This window comes from Chenopodium quinoa, unplaced genomic scaffold, assembly GCF_001683475.1.
Source record: "Chenopodium quinoa cultivar QQ74 unplaced genomic scaffold, ASM168347v1, whole genome shotgun sequence".
NCBI lineage: Eukaryota > Viridiplantae > Streptophyta > Magnoliopsida > Caryophyllales > Amaranthaceae > Chenopodium > Chenopodium quinoa.
Genome location: NW_018744369.1, coordinates 1054157 through 1069044, shown reverse-complemented (window position 1 = coordinate 1069044; position 14888 = coordinate 1054157). Strand labels below are relative to the sequence as shown.

The 14888-nt window shown below is 35.7% G+C and overlaps 1 protein-coding gene across 1 annotated transcript; it reads left to right on the top strand.

The window, feature by feature from the left end:
* The first annotated feature begins 9095 nt into the window (after window positions 1-9095).
* On the top strand, window positions 9096-14880 carry LOC110696815 (primary amine oxidase-like). The gene is made up of 2 exons (XM_021874150.1): window positions 9096-10043; window positions 13333-14880. The coding sequence occupies exons 1-2, from the start codon at window positions 9430-9432 to the stop codon at window positions 13562-13564; spliced, it is 846 nt and encodes a 281-aa protein (XP_021729842.1). The 5' UTR covers window positions 9096-9429; the 3' UTR covers window positions 13565-14880.
* Window positions 14881-14888: the final 8 nt, after the last annotated feature.

The following is a 14888-nucleotide window of genomic DNA, read 5'->3' as shown; positions in this document are numbered from 1 at the left end:
AGCTAGCATAGGTGTGCAAAAATTAGAGGAATATGGAGACTCCAATTTGATTATAAATCATATACTAAAAAAATGGAAAATAAAGAACTCCACAATGATATTATACCAAGCACACCTAGAGAAACTCATCGAGCATTTTGAACATATTGATTTTAAATATCTCCCAAGGGATGAAAATCAATTTGCCGATGCGCTAGCAAAATTAGCCCCAATGATCAACATTCCAGATCACTTAAATATGATGCCATTATGCGTTGATAGAAGAGAAGAACCAGCGTATTTCAACGCAATAAAGGAAATAAATGACATTGAAGGAGACAATCCTTGGTATGATCATATCCTCCAATATATTACTCATGGCACATATCCTGAAATACTTCATCGAAAGACCAACGAGCCTTACGAACACTTGCGGCCCAATATGGTCTAATAAATGGTCAATTATGCAAAAAAGGACCTAATGGTCAAAGTTTATTATGTATAGACCAACCGGAAGCCACACGCCTTATGGAAAATACTCACAAAGGTGTTTGTGGACCTCACATGAATGGTAAAATGCTTTCAAAAATAATTTCACAACAAGGGTACTATTGGTCCGCTATGGAACATGATTGCATCCAATATGTTAAAAAATGTCCAGAGTGCCAAATGTTCGCTAATTTTTAACACCTTCCACCATCCGAACTATATAATCTCACTTCCCCTTGGCCTTTTTCGACTTAGGGAATTGACATAATTGGAAAAGTCTCTCCAACAGGAGCAAGAGGGCACGAGTACGTATTAGTTTCCATTGATTAATTTACTAAGTGGATTGAGGCTGCTTCTTACGTGAATATCACTTCTAATCATGTCGCAAAGTTTCTCGAACGAAACACATTTTGCAGATATGGAGTTCCACATGAACTAATTAGTGATCAGGGATCTCAATTCAAAGCTAAAGTCGAGACCCTCTTAACTCGTTATAAAGTAAAACATCATCACTCATCCCCATACAGACCTCAAATGAATGGAGCTGTAGAGTGAACAAATAAAAATATAACAGTCATCATTAAGAAAATGGCAGAAAATTACAAAGACTGGCCAAATAAACTACACTTCGCATTATGGGGTTATATAACATCTATACAGACATCAATAGCAGTAACTCCATACTCCTTAGTTTTCGGAATGGACGCAGTTCAACCAGTCGAACTGGAAATACCATCCCTACGCATCGTACTTGAAAGTAAGCTACCGGAAGCTGAATGGGTAAGAGCGAGGTATGAAGAGCTTTTATTCCTCGATGAACGACGATTAAGAGCTTTGCATCATGTACAAGTCTACCAAAGGCGCATTGCGGGTCATTTCAATAAAGAGTAAAACCTAGAAATATAAAAGAAGGTGACTTTGTACTAAAGGAGGTTAGGGGTCCACCAACCGATCCAAGAGGGAAATTCAAACCTAATTGGATAGGTCCCTACCGCGTAATTGAAATCCTATCAGGAGGAGTCGTCAGATTAATGGATATTGGAGGAGATGAAATTCGCCAATTAATAAACATTGATCCCCTTAAGAAATATTACATATGAAATCCGGATAAAACCCGTTCACTCATACGACCAGTTTTAATTAGCATTCAATTGAAAGATTCTAAGTGTTATGCATTTTACCGAATAACACGGTAAAATACATAACACTTGGGGGGTAATTTAGAAATAATAAACCGTTCTAAGTGTTCAAATTTTTTAGAACATCACGAAAGAATCTTCACACTTGGGGGGTAATAATACAGAATTTTTTAAAAAAATTTCGAGACATTCGTAGCACAGGTGTCGCGCGCAATTGGAAGAGCTGCGCACGGATGTCATGCGCAACAGATTTCGTTGCGCGCGACAGGCTCGCGCAACTACAGATGTTGCGCGCGCCATCTGATGACGAACTGCGAACCTGAATTTTTGCGTTTGAATGAAGTTGCGATTTCTACTTGTGGCAAAAGAGGGTGTTTCTTAAATACAACATATACTCGGAAAATAAAAATAAACTTTGATTTAATTCTTTTAAAAAAGGTTTGATTAGTTTTTCATTTAATTTTTATCTAAGAGATTAAAGAAAAATAAAAAAATATAACAATAATAATACAAAAAAAAATTAGAACTACGCAAAGACCTGATTTCGTAATGCGAATACGTAGGCAATCTTTATGATTCGGTCATATCAAAATATAAAAATATAAAGCTCATTTTATTCAAAATTCAAAAGAGAGATATTGTCAAACTAGATAGTAAACGGAAAAAAAACATAGTAGTGATTACACTTTATTCGTAATAAACTAATGATAAAATTGTGTAACACTCTAAGGTTTTACTATGTCCTCTATTGTCACAGATGGTGGAGGAGTAGTTTCCATCGCAGCATTTTCAGAAACCTTGGAGCTTTCCCCTACACTCTTCTTTTTCACCCAAACATTGTTTTTCAATTTAGGGATTAGGGCCTTTGCAACCTGTTTTCCTTTCCCTTTGACTATTGGAGCTTTCTTATGAGTATTTGGTGAAGGTTCTTTGATTTTCTCACACCTTGTTGCACAGGTTTGGAGGGAGCTTTTCCTTTTTTTTTTTTCCTTCGAACGAGCCTTAGGGGATGAGAAGTCAAAGTTTCTTCTCACTCCTTTGTTTTGGCCACTAGGAGGAGTGGTAGTGGTTGAATGCATCAAAGGCTTAGGTGGATTGCGAGTGGTGGCGGCTTGAAGTTGAGATCGAGCCTTGTTTAATTTTCCCTTATCCGCCACATTCATCCAAGCCTTGTAAAAGGAAGATAATGTAATACTCGCGGTTAAACCTGGGCACCGTGCCGGGCCGTGCCTGGCGGGCCACGGGCTGGTTCGTGCCGTGCCGGTCGTGCCGGCGGGCCTAGGATTTCGTGCCGTGCCGTGCCGGGCATTTTCACAGGCCAGCCCACGGCACGGAACGGCCCTCGTGCCTGGCGGGCTCGTGCCGTGCCGGCCACGTGCCGGCCTGGTGCAGTTTTCAAATAATTTTATTTTATTTTTTATTTATTTTTTATTTTATTTTTTATGAAAACATTATAAATTAATAAGTTTATAATGTATATAAGTTATAAAATTATAATTATAAGTTTTATAAGGTTATAACTTATAAGTTTATAACTTATAAGTTATAAGTTATTAAGTTATGAATTTTATAATTATAAGTTGAATATTTATGTTTTATAATTTGTATATTCAATATTTATATTTATATATTTACTTTATACTATTACTTTAAAATTTAATGCTTATGATTTATTAGTAATTGGTATAATTTTTTTTTTAAATATGAATTTACAAATTGTAACAAAACGGGGAAAAAAGGCAAATTGGACTTTGGATGTGAATAATGCGTACTTTATATTATTATTACTTGAGTTGAGAAAATTGTACAATGATAACAATGATAAAAATCATACAATGATGGTATTAAACAAAAATTGGAAAATGATAAAATTGATATTTTTAAAATCGTACAATATACAATAATTGTCTATTCTTCTTCTCCTTCTTCTTGCTCATGTTCGTCTTCGTTTTCGTCTTCGCCTTCGCCTTCAAGGTCATCGGCTAGTTGCATAGATTGGGAACTAGCCGAACCCGAACCGGAAGCGGAGGTTCCTTCTTCGTTGTCGTTGTGGTCGTAAGAACGGTCTTGTGAGCGATTTTCCGCATCCAACCAATCTTTGAAACACACGCACATTTCTAGTGTTTCGGGTTTTAGACTTGTTCTTCTATCGTCTAAAACCCTTCCAGATGCGCTGAAAGCTCGTTCGGAGGCGACGGAGGAAACTTGGATAGCAAGAATGTCTCGTGCCATTGCCGCCAAAGTTGGATGCTTCGAGCTTTGTTGTTTCCACCATGCAAGGAGGTCGTGGCTGTTTATCTCATCGTCGTCCATGCCTTTGGTGAAGTCGTAACTCAGGTACATCTGCAACTCCGAGACGTCGCTTTGCGTTCTCCTGATTGATGAATCACCTGAAAACCTTGAAATCAAGTTAGTAGCTTGTGAAAATAAATGTTTGGCCTGCTTACTTACGTTTTTGGATGGTTGGGAAGGCCCTGAGCGAGGAACGGTGCCATATTTGGCTTCATAGACTCTATATAAAGCAAAAAACTGATCCTTCACATTAGTCTTATAGTTTTCTACATCATCGTCAAGAAACATGCATTGAAAGTAAATGTCAACTAACATAAATGTGTTTTCATACTTTTGCCTAGGATCTAATATGGAAGCAAAAATATAAATCAAAGGAATCTCACTATAATATTTACGCCAATTTTTTTTCCATTGCTGGAAGATACTGATCATAATCACTTTGATGGCGATGATCAGCGAAAAGTTGGGCGAGTAAGCATGCATTAGAAAGAAAGTTTTGAGCACAAGGATTGTAAACAGTAGAAAAACAATACGTCATGTTATATAATAACTGTAAAAATTGCATATATCTTTCACAGTTATTCCAATCATCATCATACAAAGCATTTTGTGGAAATTTTTGGTTGTAAAATAATGTTAACGGGCCCTTGTACTCAATTGCCTTTGTTAACATGTCATAGGTGGAATTCCACCTAGTTGGGCAATCGGTTCTAATTTTTATTACCCTTATCTTTTGTTGTTTTAGAAAACTCTTCCATTCTTGGTATCTCATGTTAGAGCTATTAATAGACATAATAGCATCTCTGATTTTGCTGTAGTATGGGCCAATTGCCCGAACTCCATCCTGTACACATAAGTTAAGTACATGGGAAACACATCTAGTATGAAGAGCTTCACCGTCTAATAGTACATCGGTTAAGTTTTGTTTGATAAGATTAGCTGTGTATGTCATAGAGGTTGCATTATCACAAGTCATAGACATCATTTTATCTCGAAGGTTGTATTCGTCTATTGCTTGCATTAAATGGTGAGCAATGTTAATGCCGGTGTGTGGGTATTCCAGCATTTTGAAATGTATTATTCTTTTTTGTAACATCCACTGATCATCTACCCAATGGCAAGTCACACATAAATAGTGATATTTATAACCACTATCCCAAGAATCGACTGTTAAAGATACTCTACAGTTAAGGTTACTCAATTCGGCTTGTAACCGGACTTTGTACTCTAGGAAATGTTTCATTGCGGCGGAACGAACGGTTTTCCTAGAGATTCTTTTATGTTGGGGTTGTAGTGCTTTGTTAATGTAGGTGTTGAATGCGTCACTTTCCGAGAAAAGAAAAGGCTGTTCGGCGTGTACTATCATTTTTCCTAGTTCATCCCTATCCCTCTCATAGTTGTATGTAAAGCTGTATGGATGGAATTGGGAAATTTTGGGCTGGGTTGGATCACTAGCTGGTTTTGCACAAGCTTTCATGTGTCTAGATAAGTGTCCCGTCCCGTTTTTGGTAACTGCCGTGAATACACTATTACATGTTTTACATTTTGCCCATTGTTCACCATCTTTACTTAGGACAAAATAACGCCATACCTCACTCCTTCGGTTTTTCAAAAGTAGCATCTCAGTTTCGGTTAACCATTCATGATGTGTGTGACGGTTAGTAGTGGGACTAGTGGGAGTGGCAGTAGAAGGGGTAGAACCGGAGGGAATTCGGGTACTTTCTTGGCTACCTTGGCTAGAACAATAGTTTTGTTGATCACCGATATAATTAGGTGGAAATTGGTATGGTGGTAGTGGAAATTGGTTTAGTGGTGGTGCTGGAAATCCCGACGTATTATATGGCTCATAGCCCGGGGGGAAGTAAATGGGGTCATTGGTTTGACTCGTAATTTGGGGGCTCGTTGTATTTGGTGGTTCCCTAGAACTACTACTACGGATAAGTCGGCCTTTCCCCCTAGACCTAGATGATGGGTTGTTCGATGCCATAATTAACAATTAATTTTTTAATAAAAAGTGGTTAACTATAATAATAATAATAATAATTAATAACAACAATTTTAACAATAAAAATATCAATAATAATAATTAATAACAACAAAAATAAATAATAACAACAATTGTAACAATAATAATAATTAATAACAACAATTATAACAACAACAATAACAATTAACAACAATAATAATTAAACAAGATTATTCTAATAATAACAATAAAACAATAATAAATTTAAGATTAGTTTAGATCTTACAACCGTGCTTCAACGCTCCACTAATTACGATTACGAACTTTTTAATTTTTTCCGATATTAGGAAAATAATTAGAGAATTTAAGAGAATAATTAGATAATTTAAGAAAATAAGGATTATTAGAGATTTAGAGAATATAAGAAATAAGAAGAAGAGATTGTGATTTTGTGATTTGGGAATGAAATGGAGGTGAGTATTTATAGAATTTTTGGGGAGCAAATTGGCAAAAAACTAGCCGTTTTTTAGGCTTATTAAGGAGTTAGAATAAACGGTAATATTACCGTTGGCCCGCACGACGGGCCAGCACGGCGGGCCATGGCCGTGCTCGTGCCGGGCCGTGCCTGGGAATTCTCAACCCTGTCCGTGGCACGGCCCGTGGCACGGGAGTTGATCTTCGTGCCGTGCCGTGCTTGAATTCGGGTCGTGCCGGGCTGCGCCGAACGGCGGGCCGTGCCGGGCGGCACGCGGGCCAACCCGGCCCGTGCCCAGGTTTACTTGCGATAGGATTTTGTATTACCCACCTAGGAAGACTTGACCAATATTCCATCCAACGAGCAATTCTTTCGGGTTTAAAGATAATATCTTTGGGGGCATCATAAGCTTGCGGGGAGAATAAATTGTCTCATCCCGTATTGTCTCATTACCCTACAAGGAAAGATATAAGTAGTACTAGATAGGCCTAAAAGTCTAATGTACGGGCAATTGAGACTATTCCCAACCATATTATTTATGTTCCACCAAGGAATCACAAAACGTATGTTAGGGACCCCATGACAGAAAAACGATGTCCATTCTTCTTCGTTCTTATGCTTATAAAGGATTCGACGTCTGGGGAATGTCTTTACTCCATTAGCCTCAAGGTTTGTGGTTGATCAACAATACGCAAGCACTCCATGAGCCAAATCTGAAAAAAAAGAAGAAAAAAAATCAGTTTGCGAATTTTTACACAAGCAGGTGGCGCGCGCAACCAAACCAGTTACGCGCACCCTCCGCGCGCAACGAAGAAGATTGTGCTGGTCATGCCAGCGCAACTTCGTGACTTGCGCTGATAAACGCCGAAAAAAAATGTACGTGTAATAGGAGTGGACTTCCCGTGAAACCGTTTTCGTTAGGATCTCCCCTAAGGCGATTCAAGCACATAACGATTTCCGCCAAAGTTGTGTTTTTTAAAAAAATTGGGTGGAAGCTAAACACCTAATTTTTTTTTTGTAATTCTAGGGGGAAAACGTTTGGATTTTTCTCCGTCCTTCCCCCAAACACCACCACTCCACCCCCTCTCTCTATCCCCACCACCACTGCGCCACTCCGACAATCCATCTCCCTATTCCCACCACTAAAACTACCCCCTCCTCTCCTGACCACCATTTCTAACCCCCCACCACTAGGCCAAAACTTCCACACACCCCAGCACCAGCTCAAACTCTCCACTCCACTCTTCACCGGTCCATCGGTTCCCGATTTCACCCCCACTCTTCACCGGCCCTTGAAACCCCCACCCGCCCCTCCATGAGCCCCATAACCTGCACCCCACCCCTCCATGAGCCTCAAAACCTAACCCAACATCCTCTATTTATCAAAACTAAGGGCGGAACCAATTGGGGGGGGGGTGGGTGGGTGGGCCTTGGCCTTCCCCTTGGTTTTTGTTATCTAACAAATGTTGCAGTAATTTATGTTAGTTGTAACACAGATGAGTTGGTTTTAGGTGAGAATATAGAGATCTTTGTAATTTTTAGCTCCAAGCTCAAACCTTCTCCCTCACATTTTTTTTAGTCTCATTCTTTTTTAATATTTCAACATACCTCATACTATTTTATATGAGACCTATTAGTACATATATTACACTTGGCCCCTCTTATAAAAAAATTCTGGTTTCGCCTTTGAATTCAAAACCCCTTCAAACGGAGTTGGGGTGGGGTGGGGTAGGGTGGGAATTGGGGGAAAGTGGGTCGTGGTAGGGGTGTGCGAGAAGGTAATTTGGGGGTGGGGGAGGTGGGATGATTACCGTGGTTGGTGAGGGAGGGGGCTGTGAGGTTTATATATAAAAACAATACATTGAAAACCTAATTAAGTATTTAAACTAATTACATGACGACATGTTTCATGCTTCGAAGTTCCACTTAAAACTACTTGTCCAAGTTAGCAGCACACCTTAATTGTGGCCAAGGATCTCTGAGAATTGGGAGGGAAACTCTAACCACTTAAGCTATCCATCACTCTCATAAGTTCCAGTAATACATAAGTATCTAGTACTCCGTATTACCATAGCATAAAGTCCGGAACCAAGCTAAAATTGATCTAGTGAGAAAGCTAGATTACACCTTTTAACCTTGAGATTAAGAGTTCAATCAATCACCATTAAGAACAATTTGAGGGTGTGAATACCTTATCCTCCCTCCCCCTTTTCAAAATATACAACCCGCATATATAAGGTCGGACCAAAAAAATTGTGTTCATCTTTTTATCTAGGAAAATTTGCAAATTACAGCCATTTAAAGTTCGTATTTTGCAAATTGCAGCCATTTATAAAAAAAAAATTGCAAATTACAGCCTAAAAGTTCATATTGCAGCCCGATTCAACTTTTTCATCGGTTTACAAGTTGAAAAATCTTTGATTAAGGTTTTAGTGGCCATTTTAGTCCTTAAAGATCCGAATTGAGCACGGAATTAGCAAAAAAATAACGCAAGTATCTCGTTTTGCGTAATAAAAGTGTATCGATTTGTGGGAAACTGTAAATATGAGACACTTACGTTATTTTTTCGCTAATTTCGAGCTCAATTCGAAACCCTAAGGGCTTAAATGACCCCTAAAACCTTAACCGAAGAATTTTCAATATGTAAACCAATGAAAAAATTAAATCGGGCTGCAATTTATAATTTATACGAATTTTTGGGCTGCAATTTGCAAAAAAAAATTTTAAAATGACTGCAATTTGCAAAATACGAACTTTAAATAACTGCAATTTGCAAATTTTCCTTTTATCTATAGAAAAATATCTTTAAAATCCAAAAGTTTTGTCATTCACTATAAATTAAACCTTATACACGCCATTCTTCATCTACATTCTACACCTATCATCTATGGCACCGTCGTCACATTCCAACCCCATCCTACTTCTCATTTTTATCATCCAATTTTTCCATTTCATTTCAACTCACCCCCTTAATTCTCTTTCCCCTTCCGAAATCAACCAAGTTCGTGCCACAATTTTGAAAAAAATACCCTCTACACACTCACACCTTATCCATCCACCACGTGGGCTTAGATGATCCACCCAAGCCCATGACCGAATCATGGATCACAACTACATCCGAAAATCCAAACCCAATCCGAAATCCAAATCCAACAAGAACCGCTTACATAGTGGTTCGTGTTAACAAGACCACCCATGAAATTACCATGGACATAACAAACCCGTTAAAAAACACTCCAAAAATATTAACCGATGACATTTACCACGGTCATGGATATCCAATGTTGACGGTCCAAGAGCAAGAAGTAGCAAACAACCTAGCACAAACGTACCCTCCATTCGTGGCATCGGTTAACAAAAGAGGACTTGACATACACGACCTTGTATGCTTAAGTTTTACTGTAGGGTGGTTCGGAGAAAAAAAGAAACAAGGGAGAATAGTTAAGATTATGTGTTATAGTATGAAAGGTACCGTGAATTTTTACATGAGACCGATTGAGGGATTATTCGTGATTGTCGATTTGGATGATATGAAGGTCATAGATTTCAAAGATAGAGAGATTGTACCATTGCCGAAATCGGAAGGGACAGATTATAGGGATACCATGCAACCTAGTCCTTCGTATGGTCGTATACCAACAAAAGGTGTGACAATGATACAACCAAATGGGCCAAGTTTTAAAATTGATGGTCACATTGTGAGGTAATGTAGTCCATGCAATAATGCTCTTACCTTTATAATTATTGCACTTATTTTCAAATGTGTGATTGTTATGTTTGTTATAAAGTGATTTTGTGAGGTTTATCTTCAATTGAAGTGCAATTGTGGCTTCATTTATGCATATAGTCATATATACTATATAGTCATATACATACCCTTTTGTGGTTGAGGGGTAGGTGTTCAATTGGTAGCCAACGGGAGTGAGTTGAGTTGTCTATCTTTTTATTTTTTATTTTTTTTTGAATCAGATTATAACAATCAGTTACTATACCAGCTAATTACCAAATAGGGCGTAAGAACTTGATCGAATTGGAAGCATGCAAACCGTTTCCAAAATTCTAAAATAATATGAAGTACTATGGGATTGATTTAATTCTTTTAGATTTTTTTTTTTTAAATTTAGTAATTACAGGTCAGACACTTTGAGAGTGAGGAGGGAAGGGTAAAGGATCCCTATTCCCTACCCTCAAAGTATCTCAAGTGGAAAGATGAGATCTTTCCCACTAAATTAAACTTAGTTTGGTAATTTTTATTAATTTAGTATTGGGTTTTTAACTCTTATACTGTCAAACGCGGGTCTGGGCCGCACCCGCAAACTAAGAGAGAGAGTCTACTTCACAAGTCCAAGGAGTTTCCATCCCAAAACCATATGGCGATAGGAGGAGTAGCCCCTTAGCCTTATAAAGTGTTTAACTCTCTCTTCTTCAACCAATGTGGAACACTTATATGTGGTGACACTTGAGAGGTTTATTCTTCAACACTCCCCCTCACATGTATTGATATTGATATTGATATTGATATTGAATTATTGATATTACAATCTTCAAAAACTAGATTGAAACATACACTAGAGTAGATGTACACTTTGTAATAATCGTAAGCACCAATCCTTACATTGTGTAAAAAAAAAAAAAAAAAAGAAAGAAATGTTTAAGTAGAGTGGTTTTGTTTTTTTATTAACTAATAGATATAAATAATTTCCCTATCGAACCGAAACCTCTCACATGATGTCAATTTGATCGAGGTTACAAGCTAGAGAGTTGAGGAGAAGAGTAAGGGAAACCATAATCCCTACCTTAAAGTATTTCTAATAGATAAAGTTGGAGGTTCAAAGTAGAGTGATAGAGTGATGTAGTGTATATAACACAAACTTTAAAATAGATCAAATTTATAATACATATTGTACAATTTTTACTCATATAAAATGAAATATATTGATAATTTTTTTATATAAAAAAAACGTAAAACAAAGGTACTTATATATTAATGATTTAAAAGGTTACTTTTGTCCACTTGAGTTTGAATCCTCAAACTAATTAAATGAAAATTTCAATTGGTGTTGTATGGACCCGGTCTACAATAAATCATTGTAGACCCACAATTTGACACTTTCAAATAATATTATCACATTCTGGATAATTATAATTATCTTTTTGCGAGTCATATTTTGAATTATATAATCTCATATTAAACCATTTAATGAGATTATATAATTATGTTTAGGATGATAAAATTTAAAAATCATCTTTTGAATGATGCAATTTACTATTTGATACATTTTATAATGATAATTCACTTTTTGAGTGATACATTTATATAACAGTTTCAGGATGATAAAATCATTTTTGTAGTAATATAATCACATTTCGTGTGATATAATAATATTCGTATGGTATACTAGAAGGTTGGGTCTACAATAAATTATTGTAAACCGGGTCTATTCTAGTCTTTACCATATTTTCAATATAAAAGGGAATTAAAAATTTTCGATATTTTCATGGGTGATAATGGATAGTAACCTTTTATTTGGCATGCATGAGAGTTCATCATATTTGGAGGTTTTATGACATACAATATTTCCCAATTGCTTTAGGGGTCATGCAAGCCCCTTATTAATTAGGGGATGTTTGGTTCAAGCATATTAGGTATAAGGTATGGGCCGGGTTTAGAATGACCAAAACTCATACCTTGTGTTTGTTTCTAGAAATTCAAACAGGGTCGTCTCCGACAATTTAGTGGCCTTGTTCTAACTGTCAAAATTGGACCCTTCAATTTTTAGAGGACAATTTTAAAAGGTTAAAAATATTGTTGTTATAAAATGACATTTTTTTAAAGTACAATACTACAAATTATTATAGAGCTAAAATATTCATATATATTACTATTTTTAATAGTAATTGAATAAAACAACAAACAAAATTTTTTATTTAAAAAGTATCATCCTTCTAATATTTTTTGAAGCAAAATGCTCAATTATATTTTCATAATCAATTTAATTTTGTTTTGAAAATTAAAAAGCAAAGTCAAAGATTAAAGATGAATATTAGGTTTTAGTTTGAAAAATGGTGGTCTTTAGAAAAAGGTGAATATGCATGTAAGGTTATGATTTTTTTTTTTAAATTATGGGCCCCTGATTTTTAGGGGCCCTATTTCGTATGTGAGAGAAAACATGTCTAAAGACAGGCCTAAATTCAAACCCATATCTTAAACGCTCAAGGTAATGGGCTCTTGAAACCCAATTAAGGTGGGGGGTGGGTATGCCTCATATCCATAGCTTTAGGTTTAAAATTAAAAGAAAAACTATCATTCCTAGATAAAAAACCAAACATATGAAATCAAGTATCAAGTTCTAATCCCATACCACCGAGGTTTCATTTTTCATTCCAAACTCATACCATTTGTTTTAACCAAACGCCCTCTAAATGACATGTCATTGCCTCAAATCAAATTAGGTTAACTATTATCTTAGATTGGTGAAAAGTTACAATATCATATAATTGATCGAGTGTATCTAAAAGTTTTGAAAAAATAATTATTAAAAATTTATAACAAGGTTGGGTGAAATGCTATAAGAAAAAAAAAAATGTTGCAAGTAAATGAGAAAAAAGTACTCCATACAATTTAAATAAAATTGTATAAAGTGGACCATTTCTCTAAAATAAAAAATGATGACGTGTAACAATTAATTTGTAATAACGAAATTAAAAATTTGTAACGAATAATTGATTACACAAACAAACCACAACCAATAAAGACTGCAACTCTGCAAGTCACTAATGAGATTTTGGCTTAAAGGTTATGATAAAAGGTCCGTGTACAATAGCTTACATTACATATTCAAAAATTTTCACCCTCAATAGTACCAAATAATGTACTACAAGTATTATACTAGTATTATTTTAGTGGCTCATTTGAAAAAAAAAAAAAAAAAAAAAGGAAAGTTTACCCAGCAAAAGCGCTACAATAACATAATAATACCAAAGTCTTGAATTCAATATACATGCAGAGATAGGGAAATAGAGAACAAGGACATTGTGTTATGGTACACAATGGGTATCCATCATGTTACAAGCCAGGAAGATTTCCCACTTATGCCAACAGTTAGCATTGGATTTGAGCTTCGTCCAGCCAATTTTTTCGAGACTAATCCTGTTCTTTCGGCTAAGTTACCTAAAGATATTAGGATGATTAATTGCTCAATGAAGATGAACCATTCTTATTAATACGGATATTTCTAATTTTCAAACAAGTTGAGGGCAATCGAATTTGTATGGCAGTTATTGGCCTGGTTAGCCTTTTAATGAACTTATCTCGATTTATAAATTAATGCTTTTTTGAATGTACAATATGAAACTTATTACTGTAATAGTTTAGCTATTCGAAAAAACTAATAAAGTGTTCTTTTGCACTAACCGAATAAAATTCATGTGAATGAAATTTGAAGTTCTAAAAGTGAAAGAGAACGAATTGAAGTCTCAATCATGTTTTTCATTAAACATGCATGCATCACAAAGGAATGCCAAGTCAAGTTATTGAATCATAGTAGAGCTAAGTAGCAATAGCTACCACTATCTATAAAGTTTCATTGAGGGGATAAAAATACAATCTTACCACAAACAAATACCAAAGAGGGGTTCATGCCATCTTTTCAAGCCATTTACTATTGAACCAATAAGGCTACTCAATGTAGATCAAAGCCATATAATTTATTTGTCTTCATAACTAACAACTTGTTGACAGTTAATAATTATTCACACAGCTAACATCCACAACCACATCTAATGTACTTCTATAGCTTCATTTTGCCAAACTGGAAGTAATAGTGATTGGTTTTCAATTTTTTGTTAGAAAAGTCACAATTTTTTGCAAATTTTCTTTTTTGTTGTTACTTGTTCCTTCCCCTCCCCTTCTATATCCTCTGACCTTTTCAGTTGTAAATTTGGTAGCTTAATGTTTTGAATACAAAAGTAGATTTTTTGAAAGAATACATCAAGACGTATAAATTTAACACGATATTATATGACTATATTTTCTTTGATATACAAATTACAAAATATGGTCAGAGAAATAAGTGTGTTTCAAACAATTGCAATTAAATGAGAACAGAGGAAATACATAGAGAAACATCCCCGGCCAAATAGCCTGCTTAGGCAACGCTTATTTCTTTTTGGGCATGGATCCTATGAACATATTACACTCGGATCTGAAAAGGAAACTGTCATACTGGAGGCTTCTTCCTAGCTAGAATATCTTGGAGGCAAAGCTACTGACAGTGAGGAAAACCAAATCTTTTTCCGAAGCTTTCTTTATAGAATAATTACTTTTGGATAACTTGTTATTCCTTTTTCATTATTCATTATTTTTAAAGAGTAAATATAAAATGTGGGTACTAAACTTTGGTCAAAGTTGCAGATTGGGTACTCAATTTTGCTTTGTTGCAAGTTGGGTACTAAACTTGGGCACTGCCTGAATTTTGACCTTTAACAACAGGTTAATAAGCATTAATGAGTTTTTTTTTTTTTTTTTTTTTTTTTTTTTTTTTTTTTT

Excerpts from the sequence above, each read along its gene's own strand:
- LOC110696815 (XM_021874150.1), top strand. The coding sequence starts at position 9,430 with ATGACCGAATCATGGATCACAACTACATCCGAAAATCCAAACCCAATC. Across the intron at positions 10,044-13,332 it reads ATTGATGGTCACATTGTGAG|TCAATATACATGCAGAGATA; the intron begins GTAATGTAGTCC and ends AAAGTCTTGAAT.